The following is a 21999-nucleotide window of genomic DNA, read 5'->3' as shown; positions in this document are numbered from 1 at the left end:
GTGAAAAAACTGAAATGGATGGAAAAGTAAGAGATGAAGGTGTGAACACTCTGTTTATTTTTTTAAATAACCAAATAATATCTATATTTGTAAATACTGATAATGTTTTTTTCAATATGGGCATATATAAAGAGACACAGATACATGCACACCACATACACCGATACAGATACATACCTCCCAAACTTTCTGGATCAATATTATGAATCAAAAAGAGGGACATTTAAAGGGCAAAGAGGATTAGAGGGACTTGGGTCAAAAGTAGGGACTGTCCCTCCAAAAAGGGGGGTGGGGCTTACACACGCATAGAGACACAGAAACATACATATATACACACACATACTGTACACACACGTAAAGAGACACCAATACATATATACACACACACCTAGAGACAGATACACACACACACACACACACACACACACATAAAGAGACACCAGTACATACATACACACACTGATAATGAGACACAGCTATGTACATACTTAAAGAGACGGATACACACATAGATACAGACACATACATATAGATACATACAGTCATAGGGAGTTTGTATAGTTCACTAATTAAGCGCCTTCTTTCATGCTCACATTTGCTTCCGTTGAGGCCTAGACACGCAACAAATAAAAGCCGTATTTCAAGCCTGATTTATTCTACCTACTGTGAAAGATTATGACTCTTTAGGGAAATATAGAAGGGTCAGGGAATTAGTGTACATAATGGTCATTGTGATAATAGGCCAACAGATGCCACAGCAAACATACTGTACGCAATTACGCATAATGCACTAATGACAGGCTGGAATTTGTATCGCCTTCGCCTCAATTGAGTAACAAATCCATGTTTAGGACTAATACAGACTTTATTGGTGTTAGAGCCAAAGATTTTCTGACACGAGATTTTTTTTCTCACCTCCTCTGCTCATAACAAGAGCATTAAATCCTTTGTGTTCCAGGGTCTGGGAAAGAGATATGTAAAGGCGGTTGTCAGATATTTTCTAAGAAAAAGCCAATTAAAGGGTAATAGAGCAAAGGATGAGAATTACCATTTGACTTGAAAGAGTGAATCTGTTCGACTCCTGTCTCATGCTCTAACAATGGAATTACCACTCAATGAATAACCATGTATTAAGCAGGTTTTACAATTAACTATTCCATTGCCAGAGGGTCTCATTGTGATTAAATAAAATAGCGCACTGGCATATTACAGATCTGAATACATTACATGAGAGCAAATTAATAAAGAACATAGGCCCAATGAACAGATACGTCATATGACAATGGACTGATATGAGCACCTGGTGCCATAGGGTATACACGGATGCAAGTGGCAACACCAAACCTTGGTTAGGCACAAGCATGTGTCCCTATGGCTGGCCATACATGATATATAGATTTTGGCCAAATGCTCATTTAGACGACAGATATCCCTCCTGACCCCCACCTTCCCATACATGTCCACTCTTGGTTCGTCCAATTGTCCATGTGTTCAGAATGGGAAGAGATAAGCTAGGTCTGGTGGTGGATTATCTCACCTGAGAACAAAAAGTTTGGACATGTTGAAATCCAATATCCTGATTCTACTTTCTCAACATCTGTATGGGTGTGTCCCAACTTCTCCAGATGTTGGTGGGAAATTGGGAGGCCTCTATACACATCAGATAGTTGGCTAGTCCGACCAAAATCAGGGGGTTTAACCAACATTCCTCTAATGTGTACGGACAGCTTACATTAGATGCCTAGGCCTCAATAATATGTTGTAGCATCTAGTAATACCAATGAGTGTAGTCTGCCAGTAGGGTAGTAAGGTTTTCTCTGGATGTTTGGCTGACCTGGTGGGCCTGAGTCTTTTAGGTGGATACCAGTTGCAAATTGATAAAATATAGGCTCTTAGAATAGTATAATGGTCCATCTGAACTTCAAGGTGCCATTATAAGGGTTGTAGCAGTGCGCGATGATTCATTTGTTGAAAATGCCTTCCATGTATGCAATTGTTATCTGAGTGAACACGCCAATTTGTGCTGCCTGGCTAATACACTTTTATTATGGGGTATGCTGAATTGTATTTTCTAAGTTCAAGTAATACCCAGTAATGCCGAGACCCAAGTGTTATCTTGTAATGTCTAGGTCCAAGTAATATCCAGTAATGCCTAGACCCAAGTGTTATCTTGTAATGTCTAGGTACAACTAATATCCAGTAATGCCTAGGTACAAGTAATATCTAGTAATAGCTAGGCACAAGTGATATCTGGGTATACCTAAGCACAAGTAATATCTAGTAATGCCTAGATCCAAGTAATATATATTACTGCTTAGGCCCAAATAATACTTAGTGATACCGAGGCCTATGTAGTATCCAGTAATGCCTAGGCCTAGTAGTATATAGCAAAAGCCTAGGCCTAAGTAGTATCAAGTAAAGCCTAGGCCTAAGCAGTATCTAGTAATGACTAGGCTTAAGTAGTATCTAGTAATGCCTAGGCTTAAGTAGTATCTAGTAATGACTAGGCCTAAATAATATGTCAAAACATCTAGGCCTAGGTAGTATCTAGTAATACCAAGGAGAAAGGAATATCTACAATTGCCTAGGCCTAAGTAGTGTCTAGTGATGCCTAGGGCTAACTAGTATCTAGTAATGCTTAGGACTAATTAATTTGTAATACTTCCCAGGTCTAATTAGTATCTATCAATACCTCGGACCAAAGAATATCTAGTAATACCTATGCACAAATTGTATTTAGTGTTGTCTAGGCTCAAGTGTTATTTAGTAGTGTCTTTAAATGTAAAAATCCAGCAACGGAGTATCTCTGATGCTGTATTTTTACATTTAAAGACATTATAGGCAAGTCCAAGCTCCGGGACATTCCATGCATTACCTTTATGATATACTTTTGACCCATTCGAACAACATTACACAACTGCAGAGTGACCTTTTTGGGCCTTTTTGTTGTATTAGCTAGAAATGCCCATTCTAAAATAATATTTAGCCCAAGAAATACTGTATATAGCAATTCATAGGTATAAGTAATATCTATTAATGCCTAGGCCCAAACTTTATTTACTAAGGCCTAACCTCAAGTAATATTTAGTAATGCCCAGACCAAAGTAATATCTAGTAATGTCTAGGCCATGTTGTGAATCGAGCAGTGAAACCAGAATCGCTAAAGGTTCATTTGCATCCCTAATGACTTTCTCTAATTACAGAAGATCATGGAACTGTTTATGAGAAAAGTGGATCTTCACAATAGCTAGTGAAAGGTGTATAAACCGATTATAAAAGGGTGAATGATGGCCGCAGGCCTAATGTATAGAGAGGTTCATGTCACTTATAAGTGGTTTAAAATGCTTGCAGATTTTTTTTTTTCCTTCTAAGAGCTGGTAACATGATTTAATCAGATAGGCGCGGTGGCTTGTTCCATGCATAAGGCAGGGGCTTAAGAGCAGACACATTTGCAGATGAACCGCTTTTACTAGCTTCTCTGAGACATGACATTTGTTCAGCAGATTAGCCAGGTTGTAATGTGTGGCATAATTGCACTGTGCGGATGTCCCAGAAGTGAAAACCTAATTGCTTGACAGGACTATAACTTTGAGGCACGTTCTCACCTTGTTAGGTCCTTTTTCTGATGCAGTTCAAATGAAGTCTGGCCGCAGGTGTGCCTAATTTACCTCGCAACAGAACGTGCGCTGTGTAATTGCAGGGTAGTAGTTAGGAGAAATTGCTGGGTGGAATATCAAGTGACTAACTGTACGCTGATGGCATATGGGTGTTTTTGTGCCATTGTTAGGGCAGATGAGCAGAAGTTTGCTTTGTAATATATTACCGTAGAAATTCTGAATATACAAGATTGAAATATACATTTTAAGGCAATGAATGCCAAAAATATTATGGTAATAATTCAGTGTTTTTCATAATTTGTGCATTTTAATTAACCTGCTTTTGTAGCCCCCTATTAATAATTAATAACTACTTTCTAGGGTAAAAATAAAGATACAAAGTTGTATTTTTATGAACATGTATGCTCATGGTATTGTCGCTGGGCCCTGACAACTTCATTGATGCCTTGCAAGGTTTAGATATCGATGACCTATCCTCAGGATAGGTCATCAGTATCAGTTTGGTGGGGGTCTGACATCTGGAACCCCCGTCAATCAGCTGTTTGAAGAGGCAGCAGCGCTCTGGTGAGTGCCGCGGCCTCCTGGCAGCTTACCAAGCACAACACTGTCCATTGGATAGCAGCTATGATTGGTATTTCAGATCAGCCTCATTCAATTGAATTGGACTGAGCTGGGACTAGGCCATGTGACCGATGAACATGAAGGTCTCAAGGGCTAGTCGCTCTTCAAACAGCTGATCAGCAGAGGGGCCAGGAGTCGGACCCCTGACAATCTGATATTGATGACCTATCTTGGGGAGAGGTCATCAATATCTAAAATCTTGGAAAAACCCTTTAAAATTATTGTCCAGAATGAGAAAAAGGGCCTGATATTTATTTTTCCAAAAACAGCCCCACTGTCCATTGGCTGTTTCTGAGACTACAGCACATCTCCATTCACTGGAATGTGGTGAGCTACAATTGCAGACACAGCCTTTGGACACAAATAAAGAAAGTCAGACCCTTTACATTACAATGAGACAAAGCCATGTCAAAGAAATGGAACGAGACATAATGTTTGAAAACTTACAGATGGTTGAGGGTTGTCTCATTGAATCCACCATCTGAATTTCATAAACAGTCAAATATAATTTGTGTTTCATGGTCTTATATTTACAGCATATTAAAGGCTTTCTTCTCTATTTCTTTCTTTCTTTAGATTCTTCCTAAAGTTTTTCCTCAAGTGTAATCAGAACTGCCTGAAGAATGCAGGGAATCCAAGAGACATGCGACGATTCCAGGTACTCTGATGGAGACAGTCAGGCATTGAGGCTCTATGACAACTTTCCTGTTGAATGTAACCATGATGGCAGAATGGATGGTCCCTATCAGTATGTCTTTAAATTGTGTTAGGAAACTGGAATACCTGGAGGAAACCCACACGTACACAGGGAGAACATACACACACCATGCAAATGTTCTCCTTGGTTGGATCAGAACCTAGGACTTCAGCTCTACGAACCTAATTATACAGATTAGTTTAATCTTGGTAGGACCCACTGAATGTGATAGGACCGACCAACCATTAAATGTGTATGGTCATGTCCCAGCTCTACCACGATAGCTGATGCTGGATTTCAACATACCTTATACTTTTGTTGTCAGGGAGGTAAGCTGCCAACAGAGTTGTTTGGCAGAGGCTAATATCCTTTATCCCATTCAGAACACATGCTTGCTCAATCAACCGGAGCATGCACATGTATGAGATAGCATTCATGTGTGGGAGTTTTTGGCCTACAGCTAAAGTGTATGGCCTACTAAAGCAATAGTAGTTCATTGTGCTCCTTCCCCTATTTATTCACTATTCAGTGTTCTTTTGTTGTATGTATCTAGGGTCAGACAATGTACATTTTTACAAGAAACACACTGGGATTATATCACTTTCCAGGAATTTCACAAGCCACGTTGAGTTATGGAACGAATATGGGCTGTGGTGTTTTAATGATCAGGTTTGCTTCAAGTGCCCTTGGTGAGGAACACAAAAAAACTGAGGGTCTACTTAAACAAGGCACCTGTATATTCTTCTCAGAGATCATTTAGGAAGATTAGCCTCTTCAGTTCTAATTTAGCACTACTCAAAAGCCATTTAGCATGGAAGTTGAACCTAAAAACCGAAAAGTCTATTGACAGTACACAAAGGACGGCGTGATAGAACTGTGAAGTGGAACTAGACTCCTTCTGTGTTATCAACAATATATCCATCTTTCAGTTCTTATGGGTGATATTACTATAATCTCAGGTTACCATTGGAATTCACTCCAAAAATGCATTATAGATACCTCTATGATCTTGTTTTTGTGTAACTGTATCGTTATGAGCATATTCTTGATATGGAGCTTGGAACCGAGATATTGAATTGCCCTTCCAGAGAGTAGCTGAGAAGCACCAGGAAATGGGTTCCATTTTGAATTTACATATACCCATCTCAAAGCCAGAACACAAGTATTAATGTTTGGTAGACCCATATAGGTAGAAAATTACATGTCGGAGATATGCCATAGGCTTACCATAATTTTGACACCAAATACAATTTATTAAAAGTCACCCCTTGAAAATACCAGCCAGAACACAGAAAAATAGTGTTTACTCATAGGAGTTACTTCTGTAAATCACATTTATTATATGGAGACATCTGTTTTATGTCTTAGGTTTTATTGTATTCATATATCTTAAAGTTAAAATTTTATGAAAAAAAAAAACTATTCTTCACACCACTTCAGTGAGCCTCCATTTCTCATGGTTCTCAGCCTCAAGTGCCATTGGTAATATTGATCCATGGCAGCCGAGCAGAAGGTCAAGCCTGGGATGACTAAAAGTCTCCTATTTGTCTTCCTGATAACTGCAAAAAACATCACTCAAAAGATGATTCGGTGGTCAACGCTGGGACCACTGGTGACCAAATGACAATGCTGGATCCTTCCAGCTCATTTTTCTTGCCTTCATTTCTAATTGCATGGCAACATAGCATTAGGCATCAGAAACCTATATTTAGTGTCTGTGAGTTTGTACTACCAAGGTACCAACCCTTAGAGTTAATATAGAACAAACGTCTTTTTTTTTTTCACTGAACTGTTATTTTCCCTTGGCGACTGACCTATATATAAATTGACACAGCAAGGACAGTCATGTTTTCTCCCTGCCTTATTTTTTTCCTGCCCGTGTGTTTCATACAGAGCGGAGTGGAGGAGGACTGAAATGCGCTGCACACTTTAGTATGGAAAGCAGGCATCCTGTACTTTGCACAGCATGTAATTCGCTATAGCAGACTCTCCTGACCTCTCTCAAAGCTTCAGCTTGACTTACAACGTTTGGCTTTTTTTTCCAGTTTTTTTTTTTCCTTTTAATTCAGTTCTTCCCGATAAATTCCTCACTCACCAAAATAGGAAGGGATACATGTAATTTACCAATTTGCCTGATAAAGCAACCCATTTTACAAGGGCATGTCTTCACCTTGTGTAGCTATGCTGGTCATAAGCAACATTCAAGCTATCAATAATTATAACAGCATAATTCCTTTAATCCAGCTCCACCTGAACCTCATTGGAGGTGGAATTTTTCGACCTTCTGGATTATTGAACAGTTAGAGAAAAAAATATGACATTTTCTTCCAAAAACGACGCCACATCTGTCCACAGGCTGTGTGTGGTATTGCAACTCAGTGTAGCTGAGCTGTGATACCAAACACAACCCATGGACAGATGTCTTACTATTTTTGGAAGGAAGCAGCCATGTCTTTCCATTACTGAATGACTCCTTTAAGGAAGCACAGAACCGATCATCAATGTGAAATACTGCATTAGTTTTTGATTAGTGGAGTCTTGCAATTGGTTATTTCTGCTCGTCTTCTACTTCTGATGCTAGGGATTTGCCTCAAGGTGTATATATACTGAATTCGGACCTCAATATTACATCACAGTATATTTACATAAGAAGGTTTTAGTTAGTATTTGTGCATTGTACGTGAGATATACATTGTACCGCACGCTACTAGCTCATTATGTGCAGTATATGATAGCAAACACTATGAACCAATGTACTTTCTTTGTTCCTCACTACATATGGAACACTCACTAGGCAATATGTCTCTTTGCATCTTATGTTTCTCCCAGATTAGGGAATCTTTAATGACAGTATTTCTACATTGGTTATAAAAACATATGATAAATTAAGCCTATCAGGGGCAGACTGGCCATAGACCCTACAGTGAAATGTCCTGGTAGTATAATGCCTCCTGAACCTTCCTCGTGGCCTCCAGCCAGGTACATAATGATCTGATGCTATCAGGTGCCCTCCTGAATTCAACTGTATCACCACCCTTAGGACAATGATACCGTTGAATACTGCAGTTAAGGCTGTAGTATTTTGAGCTGAACTATGGTATTGGTGGCCCCCCACCTACCCCTGTTGTCCCTGCTTCCTTGTGTTGACCTACCTTCTGTCTATATAGACCCGCCTACAAGATGGGGTCATTTTTAGCGTTTTTCCAGGACTACTTTAAGTTTCCACTCTGCCCCTGAAACCTAATAATGAAAGGAACTTCACACAATCTGGACTACAGTATATTTACTTCACACTTCGGTGAAAGTAATGCACCGTGATATAACGGCCAATCACACATTTGCACCAGCTTGTAACTTGCACTTGAGATGAGAGCACATTGACTATATTCTATATTCTATATCTAAAAAGGACGGAGGATAAATATTCTATTTTCTATAGGATCATACATAGAATAATATATTATTTGCCAATAACTTGCCAATGTAATCTGCCAAAGATTTGTTTCCTCAGTACCCTCAGCATCTGTGGGTGTTGAAAGACATTAAGGAAGTTGTAGCTTTACACATGAAAGTTTTAGCCTTTTAAAATAATAATGCATCATATTTTCCATGCCAAGAGCAACAGTCATGTCTTAACTGAGCAGAAACATACACTTGTAGGATATCTCTAGCAATATTCCAGTAAGATCTAGGTTGCCATCTAATTTTAAACATCCACTGTTATTATGACTTGGCTGTGAAGCTTTAATTTGGACAACCTGAAACATGAACTATTGTAATCATTCCAGAGTTCTCATATTAACCTGCACTTGTTGTTATCTGAGACCCCAAAGACCATTCTGGAATTATGTCAACATGTGGAGCCATCTGCAGACCTTAAAGATATGTAATTCCCTGCCTAGTCTGATCCCAGCCATAGAGCCATTTCCAGGATATATTGTTACATGAAGCCGGTCTAGGTGTTATTGGTTAACAAGGTTGTGATGTGTAAGTACGCTCCTGCCTTAAGTTCTTCGGCTGTGAAGCAGCTGGAGTATAAGAGGGCCCTATCCATCATTTCTTCTATGGCCGCACTCTGAACCTGAGCTGCAAGAATAGAACTCTTTCAGTCTAATATAAAGAAGGAAATTCCGTTGACATACCAGGGTCAATCACCATCCAAATGAACTTAAGAATGGATACTTTTCATGGGATGAAAACACTTTCGCTATTCATTTTCCATTCAAGCTTTTCATATGCAAAAACATCATTATTGCCTGGTAAATGTAATCATAGAATTGACAGATGTCTTGAGTCTAATGGAAAAGCTTCAAATACATTTTTGATGGGTAAAATGTTTTGATTTGTAACAGCATTTTTTAACTCATGCATAAGAAGGGGTTTTCAAAAAATACTTCTGACAAGAACCTCATAAAGAACATCTGACTATAGAGCAATATCATTCACTTTAACATTGTGTGCAGGTTTTATCATATAGTATATGTAATATTTTATCAATGTTCATTGGCAGGGGAATTTGTATGAGTCTTTGTGTACTGCATAAAGGGGGGTCTAAGAGTCTCATGTGGCTCCCTGGTTGTGGAACACTGGTGTACATAATGACGGGGATACCATGGAAAGAATAAAAGGAGATCTCTATTCTGGTGCTAGCTCATTCCACCAACTGCACATTTTGGCACAAGATGCTTTCTTTTTGGGAGATAGCAAAGATTAAACTAAACCTTGTTTTTTGCATCAAAGGACAGAATGGCTTGGGGATTGTGTCCCTTACCACCCCATTTCCATGACCATTGGGTCAACTTACTAACTTCTTGCTTAATAACACTGCAGTTGCTCTGGAGATCTGAGAAGAACCAGGACTGGGCCCTCTTCCTTTCCAAGGTCTATAGCACCCCTTTCTTTTGGTCCTTCCATTCTATTGAGAAGGGAACCCAGAGGCAAGGGTGATGGGATGAACAGAAGCCTCATACTAGCCAGGATGGGTGGAATATACTTTTTAGTATGTGAAAACTAATCTCATACCATAAAGTAAAGCTAGTCAAAAAGTTTTTAGATGCGTAATAACTTGAGTATGGAACATTGTAAATGATACTTCTTTATTACCATCAACATAGTCCTGGCCATAGAAATTGGTATTAATGATTTATGCCAAGTACTTCCTATACACAGTAGATTAGTCATATGAAGTCATAATGTCTGTTTTACGAGTTGTTTTCTTAACAGAATGCTGTCTTTTTTCTTTATTTTTCAGGTCGTTGTATCAACAACAGTCAATGTGGATGGCCACGTATTGGCCGTCTCAGACAACATGTTTGTCCACAACAATTCTAAACATGGAAGGCGGGCCCGCCGCCTTGACCCCTCAGAAGGTACGGCTCCTTCTTATCTGGAAAATGGTAGGCATACATTTACATGTCCTTTTTTTCCTTTGCAATGCTTTTTTTTTTATACATCAAACTTTATTTTGACTACACAACGTTGCATCTGTTTTTCCACCTCAATTCATTGATCAACAGAAAGACGGAAATATCATCATTTTTAGCCCAGTCAAGATCCGACCAAAGGAAAAAAAGAATCTGAATTTTCTAACAATCATTTTTAATCCATTTTCCTTTCAGCTCAAATAATTTACAGCCAGTTTTTTTACCATTTGCCTCAAATCTTTTATTTTTCAAGCATTTTTTTTCTTCATGGTTTGGCTTCAGCTTTTTTTGCAGTTTGATTTCATTTGGTATTATTTTCGTTGCTGGTCGCGGACATGAGGTACATTCCTAAGTTCATGTGAGCATTTGTAAATGCTTTTGGAAACATATGACCAAATCTCGAAGGAATTTACTATGAGGTCAACTTCCTGTGATTGGGTCCTGCAGATGGGAACTGCAGAAATCTGATGCAAAATGAACTTGTGCATGTTAAATAAACTGATGCATGAGAATAACACACATAAACATAGATATGCTTATATATATATTGGCTAAACTGCATAGTACATGGCATATTACATGGATGAAAAGCAATACAAAGGAAAGATTTGCATACAGCAGCCAAGATGAAATGGCTTCAATTGTTAAGTGTAGCATGAGGATTTAGATATCAGAATAAGATCACAATTTACAATCTGCTGCTCTGCTCAAAAATAAACTAATTTGTTTTTCTGCAATAATGACTAAGGTAAAAGAGAACAAAATATAATAATTAGAGGTTGCCCTGAGCCCAAGAGTCATTATAGCGTATGACGTATTGTTTATCCCTTTCATATGTACTGAAGATAGGTGTATGTTTTGCCTAGCAACCAGCACTAATGAGGTTCACAATTAAGAAGGTTGGATCCTCTCTCCTAGTCGTCTTCTTCCCCAGGGAGACAGAACTGGCAACATTATAGGTTCAAGTTAGCAAGCTCAGCCCTGTGGTGCTAGGTTTTGGTAGAAGTCCAAGCTCTTCCTCCTCTCTAATGAGCTATTATGATGTTAGCAAAACAAAAGTATTTATTTTTGAAAGCTGTAGAAAAACTATCTGACTGTAAGCAGAAATTGATTTGGGTTTTGTAAAATAAAGAGAATTTATTGTCATGTCTGTTGTTTGGCAAGCAAACAATTTGTCGAATCTCAGAGACTCTTTGGGCAAAACAATAGGCTGAATAAGGAAAACGTGCAACACACACAAGTTTTAAAATCAAGACCAAACAAATAAAAAATAAAATAAAAAATGTAATAAAATGAACAATTCAATGAATAACAAAAATTTTAAAATGAAATAAAAAAATAAAATAAATTTAGCAATTCAACAAGCAACAAAATTAAAAATGAAATGTCCATTGTAAGTGAGTGTGTAGGCAATCGACAGAGCGTTTAAAAATAATTTGGAAGAAAAGTTTTACTATGAAATCAGCATGGTTGCGAATATAAAAGCATGCTCAATATATTAATAATAATAATAATAATAATATGCACCTGCATAAATCGTCCCCCTGCTAACACCTCATTATCCAATAATCTAATGTTCACCAGCAGCCTATATACACTCAACCAAGACCATTTCCAAGTAAACTAATTCCCCCTGCTGTTCCAATGGACGTCTGCCATGGAATATCTTCTGTCCTCGCAAAGCATGGCAAATGATTACAGTGGTGAGAATGAAGCAAACACACACACACACAGAAAAAAATGAAATAAATAAATAAAAAAATTAAATTATAGGAAAATGTCATCTTTCACAATGTTATTTTTTTCCCTTTCTTGTAAATTTTTGCAGAAATCACGTACTTATAGTATGAACCTTAAGCAACTTCTATCACAGCACCACCAGGCCTGCAGCACAGAACTGATTTGCATGCCAAGTACTTGTAATGCAGTTAGGTTTATGCAATAATGACAACTGAATCCAGGCTGCAGGGTTTTAGTGAGTTAAAGAGAACAGATGGCCCTAAGAGAGGTAAAAGGTATAATCCTATCAGCTGGAGTATCAGCCAGCCATCTGGACATCCTAAGCACAATTACAAGACATTTTAGCAGGCAGAACAAAGGAGTCTTCATGAGGCAAGATTAGGCCTGTTTGAGTGTCTCAATATTGTGAATTCAGAAAAAGGTGACAAATTCTGTGATATTACTCAAGAGACTTGGCTGATTAATCAGAACTGCTATAATGAAGATGTTGACTAATAAAATACTTGATCCGATCGTAAAACGAAAAAAAAAAAAAAACTCTAGAAAACACAGAAATAGAAGTCTGCGCCAGAATTTGCAAAAACATCTTTAAAAAAAAAATTCTGCGAATATTAACATCGTGAAATTTTTTAGAAAATTGGCCGTCGGCATGAATAAAATATGAGAGCTCTACTTCTGGTAGGTAATTAATGAACATCAAATAAGGAGGCGACACCTACTGGATATCAAAGATACTCCCTTATTAATTAGCAAAAACACACTGGTAATGGTTAGGTGCTTTAGGATTTTTGGAGAGGTTGAGATAAGATAGGATCAGGCTGTGCTGCAGAGCTCCATGTGTGTGGGTTGAGCTTTCAACACCCCAACACAGAGTACTGGGATATCGCTTTGCTTTTTTTTTCTTCTTCTTCCCCCTACTCCTCTGTTTGAGTGTATTGTGCACGTATATCATTAGATCTCTAACACTGTCTGTGTAATTCATTTTGCTATGGTTCCCATAGAACACATGTTCCTCCTCTATATGTGCATTGAAATGTATGCAAATACAAGCAGGAGGAGGACGGCTATCGGAATATCCCGAGCCAGCTTCTGTTTCTTTTCCCACTCACAGGCACTAGAACTTCCTAGACAATCTGTGTTTTCAGTGAGTCCCAGCTGCCAGATAGAAACCTCTTGTGCCTACGATAGATTTCAGTTTTTTTCCCTCCTTTTTTTTTTTCTTCCAAAGTAAATTAGTTTACTGTAAAAAAAAATTTGGGGGAGAATTATTTGCCATAATTGGCTGTGCTGATGAAGGTCACTCCCTGCGAGGAGACTTGTCAGTCTTTAGAGATCTGATCCTTTTCAAATGCTCTCCATGCAATTAAGAAAAGCAAATGTCATTCGGAAGCCTCAGAAATGAAAATTTGTATGAACTTATTAGCATGAAGTCAACAGTGCTAGTTAAGGGCAGGTTCTCAGTGTGTGCTCTGTTCCTCTGTTGCAGAGGGATATGCACGTAGAATAAGCAAATATAACCTCCATTGGTCTAACGTCAAGGCAAACAAAAGGAAGGTGGCATGTCGAGGGCGCCCTAAACAACAATAGCTAGTGGTGATTAACCGTGGTGCTCATTATGACGAAGGACCAAAGTTCCACCCTTGTACCAAACAACGTTCGGCTTCTTCCATGTGTTTGCTTTAAGACACCTGGGCCTTGTTACTTGGCTCGAGGAGCTATTATACAAAGCTATCGAGTAACTCTTGTAAAAATGTCAAAAGCCTTAGAATGAAAAAAAAAAGTAGATTCTGGTAGAAGTAGATTTAATTTCAAGCTAACTCAATGTCCTCAAGCCTAGACCCATACCCCAAGTCATCACATTCGTATAACCTAGACAGAGCATCCATTGCAGCATGCTAAGTAGATGTCAGCACGCTTGGTGCTCTCCAGTATAGGAACGACAACAAAAAGAGCATTTATATTGTCTGGAGGACAATCAATAATACAGTACTGTCAAACCAACCCCTGCAGGTGAGATATCGAGGAAACGGAATTTACTTGTAATAGGGAAAGTGTATATCTTAGGATCTGCTCCTTTGCATGAAAGTCAGCATACAAAAGACCATCAAAGCCGGTAAAATAAGGTCTGTCAACACCGTGTAAAAGAAAGGCTGATCAAAGTGAAGAACAAAGCCATTCTCACAGAGGCTGAGCAGCCTTCAGCCCCAGCCTCAGCCACAGTTTTACTGGCTGCTGTGAGCCTGGAGTGACTAGTGCTGCTTTTCCTGCTTTACCCCACCAGAGCATTGTAATAACTCATGCAAATGTGAAGACTCTAGAGACAAAGAGAGGTCAAGTCAATGGCCCAGGGATTCGTGTCGACAAACAATATTAGATGTAAAATGTGTACCTTTGACAGAAGTATTAATATAGAGCTTTTGATTTTTTTTTTTTTTTTTTTTGCCTTTTGTGCATGAAAACTGAAAAGTCGTAATTATAGAGTGACGGAGGAAAATTAAGTTTTGATTTGAACCAAAGGCAAAGATCGCTGATGGGGAAAAAGAAAAAAAAAAAAAAAACACACAACACCCAACCCAATTAGCTGCTTGTAAAGAATCAGAATTCTGAACATTTGCTGTTCCATTTCATTCAATGAGCCTGTGATTGACTGTGCTTAGATCTGTACAGTAAAGCAGATAAATCGACATGCCACATGCACGCGGCGCTTAATCATTTGTAATAGCCATATTTGCTTTGACACGTAATTTGCCGTATTAAGCCATTTTTCTTACTCACTGGCAATCTACTTGGCCTTTGCTTTATAAAACATGTAACAGTTTCCTTTAAATACATTTCCATGCTGATGTATGACTGCTCTTTTCTTTATTTTATGGATGCTAGGCGCAAAAAAAAAAATCATGCCTTTGTTTATGTTATTTTTTTCATTTTATTTTTTTTGCATTTTTCTTCACTGGAACATGATTTGTCATTTGGCATTGAGGTACGTTCTACAGGAAATAAGCCAAACTAATGTTTCCCTCTCTACTTTCCCCCCCCCCCTCTCTCTCTCTCCCCACCTCTTTACAACCCACCCCTTGCTCTTTACAAGCAGCTACGCCATGCATAAAAGCGATCAGTCCAAGTGAAGGCTGGACCACTGGTGGAGCTACCGTCATCATTATTGGAGATAATTTCTTTGATGGTTTACAAGTGGTATTTGGAACTATGCTGGTGTGGAGCGAGGTAAGACGTAGGAATCAGCAGGCTTTTGAACTGCAGCATGTTTCCACCAACGAGAAGTCAATAGTCAATTGACAAGTGGTATCAAGAGGCTTTATTTCAAACTGTCTTTTTATCCATGAATTCGCAAGTGGTGGGAAAGCTTGGACACACAACCGAGGCACGTCTGGGCCCCCTAGTGGAATGCTACAACAGACCTTTGAACACAATTGACCAATTAGTCTTAAAAAGTACTAGGAGCAGGCATTGGTGTTGCCATATGGAGGCAATTTTCATATGAATCATGCCCTGTGGCCTTTCCTGCAAACCCAATTCAGGGATAACTTGCAGACTTTTTTTCTTTTTTTTTCTTTCTCCCTTTGCATGGTTTGGTCTATAGTCAATTGTGAGTTTATTTTATGATTATGTAGATAAAGCAGAAATGAACGTAGCAAAGCTGTACTGGTAATTAGTTAAACAACCCATCCTTATATACCATATTCTGTTGCATTATCTTAAAGGGGCTGTCTGACTTTTTAAAATAAATTTTTCCAACACCATTAAATGTGCTTAAATAAAAAAGATTCTGTACTCACAAGTTAATCCCCGGCCGTTTCCAGCACGAGTGCTCCGGCCCTCACCTCTGGGCACTATTTACACGTCTGCAGCAGTGACATAATTCTATACCCAATGTGACGATGCAGCTACTGACCTCATTGTGCCGTATTAGCTGGTGATCGGCTGCAGTGGTGTATACGGACTATACGGGACATCATTAGGGAGGCCCCGAGCAATGTTTAGTGCCATTGGGGATGTTTTTAAGGGGGTTCTCAGGGAGTTCAGTGTTGATGACCTACCCTCAGGATAGGTCATCAATATCAGATCGGTGCTGGTCTGACTTCCGGCACTCCCGCCAATCAGCTGCTTGAAGAAGGCTTCGGCCTCCTCAGAGTTTACCAAGCACACTGCCGTACATTATCTTGTAGACATGCTTGATTTTGCAGCCTGTGTTTGGTATTGAGCTGCACCTAGGCTATGTGACCAATGAACGTGATGTCATTGGCCTAGGATGAGACCAAAAGCGTGGATAGAAGCACTGTGGCTTCTTCAAACAGCTGATCGACTCTGGGAGTCAGACCCCCACCCATCTGACCAATCTTGAGGATAGGTCATCAGCATCGAACTCTTGGAAACTCCCTTAAATAAGTCAGACAACCCCTAATATAGAGTATTAGGTACTTAGATGAAAAATTCAGCATAATTGTACATAAAATTCAGATGGGCATTGGTCTTTAAGATTTTTTTCTCTCCTTGTTCCCTATTAGCTGATCACACCCCATGCCATCAGAGTCCAGACCCCACCCAGACACATTCCTGGCGTTGTTGAAGTCACACTTTCCTACAAATCCAAGCAATTCTGTAAAGGCGCCCCTGGAAGATTTGTTTATACCGGTAAGTTCTCGTATTATTGACCCCAGCTATCGTACAAGCCTATTGCTTTGCATACAACGAAATGCGGCTTCGTTGCAAACCCAATGAATCCCTGTTTGCCGCTAATAATATTTTTTGTGATGGGGTTATGACCTCTGAATTTTCAGAGCGAGGAAAATGACGCGGTGCTTTCAAATAGGGGAGGGATGTTGTATGTGTGAGCATCTGGTTCCTATCACAGTATATTGTGTTCTCAGCCACAGTAACATTTAACCTTCTCAGTATGAGATGTACCATAGGGCAACAAGGCCTCCAGATAATGAAAGGGGAGAGCGGTGTGATAACCAGGCGCTTTATAAAGTACTTAAATCTGAAGTGCTCAGTAAATAGAGGGAGAATAAGGTCCTCTTTATTTTTCGAGGTTCCTACAGTAACAAATACTGACGGCACAGTTTCTCATTATGTTAAGAAAGGACAAACCCCAGACTATCCGCTCTGTATTGCCTCCTCCTTTCAACAATTATAAAGATACAATTACCTTGGGAGAATGTGGCAGTTCAGTTGATTAGCACGGTGAATTAAAAGAGTGAGTCACAAATGACATGTCCAGCTATTTTCTACAGGTCCTTTGTATTCCCAGTGCACCTCACCCCGTTGTAAGAAGGTCAAAAATTAGAGAGAGAGATAACAGTTTCCAAGCAGCTTGCACTTAAGAGAAGAATTAACAATCATTCTGTATGTAATTGCCAGTTAATAGTATATTGCCTTCTAGATTGAAGCGAATAAGTGGCGATATACGGGTGCTAAGTAACATTGTCTCAGTCAGCTCTTTTACTTATGACGCCGTGGGGGAAGGGGGGGCGGTCTTAGAATTTATTTATTTATTTTTATTTAAGCTGGAATAGATTTATTATTCAAATAGCAAACCTTATTTAAAATTTAGGATTTGGTGGGCGGTTCTTTATTTGGCTGTGTAGAAATGAACTGGAGTCCGTGATGTTGCTTGATGCATTATGATTACCACTAGATAAGAACAAATATGTAAATATTATGTGAATTATTCATTTGCATGATGATATATAACTTTAAACCTTGATGTATTAATGGTGTATGTCACTTTACATTGTGGATGTTTTTTTATTTACATTGAGTATAGTGGTGACAAGTGTGAGATCCCCCCACTTGCCAGCCCCTAGACCAGGGCGTAGCTATAAAGTTCTGCGTCCATGACAAATTTTGAATGGGATCCTCTTTCTTAAGTCAGAGCTTGGACTAGACATCTAACTCAGACTCCAGACCAGGCCTCTACAACAGATCTCAAAATTAGGACCTTATTTGCGTCCTGTGTGCTGGGCCCTAATGGGCTTGATGTGGCAGGAGGCTCTAAATCAGACCAGACCGATACAAAATAGGTACTTACTCAATCACTTTCTTCAGTCCTGGCTTCTCTTGTCTTCTGGCCAGTGGCAGGGCATTGGGAGATCCTTGTGTGCTGAGTCCTAAATAGCCTGATGTAGCAAGGGGTCTGTGGACCTTCTAGACCATGAGACCCTAGTCACAACTGTGACCACTGTAAACCCATTAGTTACATCATTGCCCAAGGCTACAATGAGTACTCGGTGTCAGCATCATACACACCACAAAATAATGTTCATGGAGCCTGTATGGAGGCACACAGAATCACTGAACCTCTATGCTGTAGGCCATAGGTACTCTATAGGCACCATTTAATGAATATATATTATGCAATTTTGTGGAGCATGCAATTTTTTTTTCATCTCATACATATAGAGTCTAACAGAAAACACCCCTGCAGACCTGTAAAAATCCAAGCCCTACAGAATTACAGTAGGCTTCATGTGGGTGCTTATTTAGGCTCTGTACAAATCAGAGGTAGTATGGACCTATGATAGGTCATATGTAAAACAAATTATTCAACATGCATACTTAAACTGGCTAGATTAGGGTAGATCACAATTTACGAATAAACAAAGCAGAGGACAGCCCCATTGATGGATTATATTGCTCCAAAACTGCTTAAAAACATCCAAACCATTGATTCAACATGGAAAGCGGAGCCGTGCAGCAGCATATTGAAAATGTCATGAAATCTCCTCTGATAAACGAGCTTGTGCTAACTTTTCTCCCAAACTTGTAGATATGTCTTCTCCAATCCAAACACAACACTGTACTCTATCACATAGCGTCTTTATATAGTACAAGCAGCTTTCAGGACTAACCTTGGCCGAACACATTGTTCTCCGCAAGCTGTAAATCCCACTATGTAGGTGCCCAGTTTGATGTAAATAGAGACTCTGTCTGTACTGGTCACATTGTATCACAGTAAAACCTAACTGGTTGTTTTCCTGGGGTTGGCATCTAGTTCTCCGCACCTCATTTCACATTCTAATCTGCCTGGCATGGGTAATTCATTCCAGGTCAGTTGCTAAACTATAGTACTAGTGCAATTATTTGTGGACCCCTTCTGCGGTAATGGTCTTCAAAGAATGCAATATGTAGACCAGAGGTGTCCTAATCTTACTTATAATTACCTTTCATCAAGTTTTTACAAATTCTTTCCAGCCATTTCTTTTTCTAGGAAAGTTGGTGACATCCAATATGGCTGCCATTATCACTTCTATAAGGGTCATCATCCAGCTTTTCAAGACTCCTGAATGGTAAACTTACCTAGTTAGCTAGGCTTCCATATCTCTTTGTAACTAGGATGATTCATCAATCAGGACTCAGGGACAGTTGGGTGACAAGCCTTGCAGGAGTGGTTCCAGATAAATAGATATTTTGAATTTTTGGAGGCAATGCGCTTAATGTCTCTTCTACACCTTGCACAAGGATAGCATTTCACTTTCCTCCGGTAACATATGTATTTGATTTCTGGCCTGCAACATATGACACAGCTGATGTCGTATTCCACTTGAGAAACATGAGAAGTGGTCATTTTAATGATCTTTTCTGTGCATTCAAATGTGATTCTATCACTGAGACCGCCACACAGTTTGGAGTCAATAGCCCTTCCGAGCACAGGGAAGACAAACTGACTGTCTCATAGGTCAGTGCACGTTAAACAAATATCTTGTATTTGCTGAGCAAATGACTGCTAATTACCTCCCACAAATCATACAATTTTTATTCATCATGATTCACGGCTACTTCATTTGTTCGGAGTGCCCTCGCTGCATGCTCTGCCTCCTGCAAAATGTAGCGCCAGTAAAATGGCTGTGACCCTGAGCACGGTACTGGGGTACATTTGCCTAAATAAAATGATAAATAATATAATAATAAAATGTTATATGAATATTGACACTTATTCTGCAACTGAAACATCTGGTATCCCATGTTCTGCTAAAGTGGTCACCAGTCATATCTTGTAAAGGAGTTGTCAAAAAGTGTAAGAAAAATAAAGAGCAACCAATGCTCACCTGTTAAATTTCCCTCTGCTCCAGTCCTTATTGGTCATTAACTATTTTACTTGAGCAATGATGCACCATAAATCCAAATGACTACTGCAGCAAATGACTGGCCTCAGCGGTCACATGCTATACATGCCACCATCACCACTGATGCCATTGATTTGGTTAACAGCTATCTCTCCCGACTCCCCCATACACATTCTCATTTGGCTCAGCTGAACATGTATGTGTATTCAATAGGGGTATCTCCTAGAAGAGCAAAAGTATTAGGCAAAAATATTTACTTTGCCCCATCCTTCTATTCCCAGACTTCATCTGTTCGGGGGATAGTCGGTAGCTATTCACACACATTAGACTGTTGACCGAACCTACCATTCTCAGCGGGTTCGGCCATCAATATACTACCTGAGGCAACTCCCTGAGGAGTCAGTGGCTGCCATATAAGCACTCATCCCCAACATGCAACACTCATTAGGGTCAATTTCATAGGAAGCCAATTTACTTATTTGTATACTTTTGGAGTGTGGGAGGAAACCCACACAAACACAGGGAGAACGTACAAACTCAACAGATGTTGACCTTGGTTAAGTTTGAACCCAGGACTGTCTCCAGCACTCCAAGGCACTAGTGCTAACCCAACTACCCACTCCTTTGCGGTAAAACATGGCTGCCATATTAATGGTCCTAAGTAGAGTATATGTTTTTGCATAAGGCTGGAAATACACATTCAGTTTTTGATGCAGGTTTTTGAGTCAATGTTAGAAGTGGATCCAACAGGAAGAAGTATAATTTCTTCCTTTATATTGCCCATTTCTTTTGAATTCACTCCTGATCCTGGGTCCAAAATTTCACCATAAAAACCGCACGTGTGACTCTAGCCTTAAAAAGTATTGGGCACTGCCAATTAACCCTCTCACAACACTCCCTATATAAGAGACAGCTTTGAATATCTTTGAGCTCCCCTAGAGTTTCTGTCCCGAGTGCATTGGCTGGCTGAGATTTGTGTTTTGTAATTATAGCTCCATGGCATTATTCTCTAGATCTCTGGTATTATGTGTGTCCCGCAATGTCTCTTGTCATGAACCTGACCAGTCTGCAGCTGTTCTTTGCTGTTTCTCTATTGGCAACACATTGATCAAGCTGACAATGGTATATTACTTGTCTGCATGAAATATTAAATGAATTGGTGCCCTTTTGTTTGTTGCCTTTTAACCAAACGTCTACAAAAAGGGCACTGGGGACAATTTAAAATACCAATAACTATGTATCTACCAATATGCAAAAACTATTTGCTGAGTGATTTGCAGTGTGAAGTACATAGCTTTTTTTTTTTTTAAAACATTGACTCTTTATTTTCTTGATATTTTTGTCCTTGTTTTTTCCCCGTTGTATGCCTCAGAGGAGGTTTGAGGAGTAAGACATAGCATTCATGCTATTGCACAAGCAGACTATTTGTCCTAATCAGTGACACGCATTTACTAGAATTGCTTAAAATGAACTATACCTCATATAGAAATCGCACATTTACAGTGTCCCATTCATCATCAGAAAATTGAGGGCCGGTAAACTTTTCTGTTCCTCCGGCGGGATCGTAGACATGCATCAAAATGTTAAAAAATGATTGGTGAGAGGGAACTGTCTGCCATTTATCAAGGAAAGGAAACATTATTTGCTAATTTTCCAAGCTATTCGGTGACAGGGTGCTTCGTCTTTGAACCCATAGTGACCAACATAGCCTTTTTGTTATTAGTACAAGTCAAGCGCTTTTTGGCTGTTGCTAACAAGACACATTTGTCTATCACGCTCTTATTTTTTTTTATCGTTTCCCTGACTGTGTGGCTGCT

General features: G+C 39.3%; 1 protein-coding gene across 1 annotated transcript in view; it reads left to right on the top strand.

Moving 5' to 3' along the window:
- The window catches only part of EBF3 (EBF transcription factor 3), a 139859-nt gene that overhangs the window by 83667 nt on the left and 34193 nt on the right, over window positions 1–21999 (top strand). Inside the window, 4 exon segments of the mRNA XM_040436550.1 lie at window positions 4815–4896; window positions 10187–10304; window positions 15190–15320; window positions 16622–16748. Of these exon segments, the coding sequence (XP_040292484.1) occupies window positions 4815–4896; window positions 10187–10304; window positions 15190–15320; window positions 16622–16748 (458 nt within the window).

This window comes from Bufo bufo, chromosome 6 (genome assembly GCF_905171765.1).
Source record: "Bufo bufo chromosome 6, aBufBuf1.1, whole genome shotgun sequence".
Taxonomy (NCBI): domain Eukaryota; kingdom Metazoa; phylum Chordata; class Amphibia; order Anura; family Bufonidae; genus Bufo; species Bufo bufo.
Note: the sequence above shows the minus strand (reverse complement) of the source record. Positions and strands in the feature narration are given on the sequence as shown.